General features: G+C 35.7%; 1 protein-coding gene across 2 annotated transcripts in view; it reads left to right on the top strand.

Annotated features, from left to right (window-relative positions):
• Nucleotides 1–21: 21 nt before the first annotated feature.
• The window catches only part of LOC125674638 (peroxiredoxin-2-like), an 8,478-nt gene continuing 5,229 nt past the window's right edge, over nucleotides 22–3,270 (top strand). Inside the window, exons 1-2 of one of the 2 annotated variants that reach the window (XM_048911889.2) lie at nucleotides 22–231; nucleotides 2,085–2,202. In XM_048911889.2, the coding sequence (XP_048767846.1) occupies nucleotides 63–231; nucleotides 2,085–2,202 (287 nt within the window). In that variant the 5' untranslated portion in view covers nucleotides 22–62. The remainder of the gene's footprint in view (nucleotides 232–2,084; nucleotides 2,203–3,270) is intronic. The other variant, XM_056157680.1, reaches the window with a different exon arrangement.

Here is a 3,270-nt window from a genome sequence, read left to right as displayed (position 1 = left end):
TATTCGAAACTATTGTATGTGCTTTCGCTAGCTTTGTAATTCACCGGAAGTCAACGTGTTCAATGGCGACCTCCGTCAACATGCTGTTACTCGGCATCGTGTTTTTTGTCGTATGCACGCTCAGTAGGGCTGCTGACGATGAAAAATGTCAATCATTCGCTGGTGGAAGTGTTTTCCCCCAAGAAACGAGACGAACGTCAGGTCACGCGATTCAGTGGAGCCAAGCTGTCAGTGAGTTGTTTCTTTGCATGAATTGTTTACTTAGTTTAAATACCGGAGTAAACAGAGTGCAGTAATAGATACACTATGTCATTCAATGATTTCAGATAATTATTTGATGAAAAAAAAATGCATAAATTTGGAAAACACTTCCATTTAACACTGGACTGTCTCTTTACTTACCCTTTTGCAATCCCCCCACCTGGCATGAAAGGAGGTCAGAACTTGCACTTTTAGGGGGGAAAAATTCTTCAATGACAGTCAATGATTTGAAACCGACAACATCCAATGTAATAAGGGAAGCAATACTGTAATGTTTTAACTTTTAAGTGTTTATAATAGTTAAGGTCATGTATGCCAATTATTCTTCAGTGCTGTTAACCCAGAGCCTGGGTATTGTTTAAGTATCATTAATAGATTTGTAGTGCAAGCAATCACACGTGTTATTTTTCATTGTCTGAAACAAGAAACATTATAAATACTGCATCAGTTTACATTATATGCTTTACAACATGACCATGTTTGAGGACGAAGCAAAAAGAATTGGTATTAGTATTTTTTAAAAATCCATAACAGTTTCTGGATTTTTTTTAAAAATCCCAAGTTATCCAGACCCATATTTACAGCTGTCAAAGCATCTTGACTAACTTTAGACATTTGATCTGCCTATTCATATTGAGCACAGGAAATCATAACGCATAAAGTGCATATTTAACGTCGGTGTTTAGGAAAATTACAATCAAGGAGGGATTATCTTAAGAAAATATAGATTACATGCTTTAGCAGATTTTATGTAACATCTCAGAATGATATAAACTTAGGTAAAAGAGATATCAAAATGGTAAAACATATGTCTGAGCACATACATTCAAATCGACACCATATTGACTAAATTTTCAAGTTCCATAGGTTTGGTTATTACAGGACTTTCGCAATACGGATCCACTTTTATCGCGCGTTGAATGTAATTTGTAGGGCATGCCACTTCCGGATTACAATAACAACTAAGTAAACAAGCATGGAATTAGTGTTGAATAATCGAAAACATTTCATAATCAATAATCGGTCATAATCGGAAGAACTGTGTCGATCAATGATCAATATAATCAGTATTTACATGTAGTTAATAAACGTTTATTATTTTTTGGGACTATTTCTTTTTAGATTTATGCCCGAATATGTGCAACATACACACATCTAGATATTAGGCCTAATGAGGAATGAAATGTGTTTTCTCTAGCCACAAATCCAGACTGGCTTTACTTTTAAGAAAAAAAAATCCAGATGTCTGACTTGGGTTTCCCTGGGTTGGGATATATGTATACATATATCAAGTTATCAACTAATCTGATATTCCTCTGACTGTTAACCCCGCTTTTATATCGAGACATGTCCGTGGGAGATTCAGAGCGGACTCCATATTGAAAAGTGGGAATTCAGCTAATGTCGCTGCCTTACCTTCCTTTTACAATTTTATTTCGCGGATCTAGATAGGATTCAGTTAGCGGATGAGTATTCTTCATTTTAATCATGACTACTTTGATGCCGATTGGAATTTTGTGTATTTGTTTGCTGACGTCATGCGCAAAGAAATCAAATGGCAAGGAGGCACCCTAAGTCAAAGTGATGCTTCATTTGTCAGTGTTTAACTGTTAGAACTTTTTACATGGCAATAGCATTGTATTAGTCATGATTAACTTGTAGAATAATCACCCGATAACTGAATCCTTGCATCTTGGAAAATAAACCCACAAAATAAAGCTGTAAAAGGTAGGCAAAGCAGCGAAATTAACTGGTGTCGCTGAATTCCCACTTTTCAATATGGGGTCAAATAAAAATTACTTCTTGCACGTTTCTCCTTCCAGTTTCCAAGCCAGCTCCAGACTTTAATGGAACAGCCGTCATCAAAGGTGAATTCAAGGACATCAAATTGACCGACTACAAAGGGAAATACTTGGTCTTTTTCTTCTACCCACTTGACTTGTGAGTATCCTCTGGAAAAGAATGTATTGCCCCTTTGTTTGGTACTCAGAAGTGATAAACAATAACCCAACTGCGAGTATAGAAAAATCTCCACAATTAGTAGTATAAGAAAAATATCACAAAGCCATTAAGGAGGTGTGCTACACCAGAGAAATTTGATGTAGATGAAAAGTGGAGGATATGTACAACAATATTTTGAAGTTGAAAATTTTCAAGTTTACTTTATTTTGTCAAAAAATACAGTTTTAGTAGAAGGTAATCTGAAAAAAATTTAAAACCCCTGCTGGACTCCAACCTGCGACCTACAGTTCTGCAGTCGGTATTCAAACCTACTGAGCTACTCGGCTAGGTATTTAAATGGAAAAGGAAAAGTCAAATATTGCTGATATCGATTTTTTCATCCATGTTTTTAAAGGAAGTCAGCCATTATGACGATGTAGAGTACTACCTTAAAGTACATACTCAAGACTAGTTTCTTTACTTTTGCCTAGAGTTATCTTTCCTTTCACTCACATATATGGTATGATGCACCTCTGTCAGAGTCTCGATGGATTCAAAATTCTTGAAAAATGGTAAAAAAGATCAAATAAAGGTTTCAACTTCAGTTAGAAAAAATATACGTAGGGAAATCAATAATCAGTCTTTCAGTGACACAAGAAGCATTGAATTGCGTGGATATTGTTTGATTATTAGGTAGATATGCATTGTAATGGGAAATAAATGCTACAATAAGTTGCTTGCCCTACATTTTCCTGATATTCCATGAACTTGTTCTTAGTCCTATTTTATTAACCTTTATACCATGAAAAAGTGGATTTACATGTGAAATATTTATAACACTGCTAATTTTGAGATGTTGGCAGAGGTATATGTGAGTGTAAGGAACGATAACTCTGGGTAGAGAGTGGTGTACACAGTCCTGTACATGTGTAGTCAAACAATATTCATTATAATATACTCCTGAAGAAGTAAGAAACTAATCGAGTATACTCAGTTTGCTTTGTGATACTTTCATTACGTATAAAGGGGGGGGGGGGGGGGGGGCTGCATTTTCTCTAACAGTGTAGG

This window comes from Ostrea edulis, chromosome 3, assembly GCF_947568905.1.
Source record: "Ostrea edulis chromosome 3, xbOstEdul1.1, whole genome shotgun sequence".
Lineage (NCBI taxonomy): Eukaryota > Metazoa > Mollusca > Bivalvia > Ostreida > Ostreidae > Ostrea > Ostrea edulis.
This window is presented reverse-complemented; position numbering and strand designations above follow the sequence as displayed.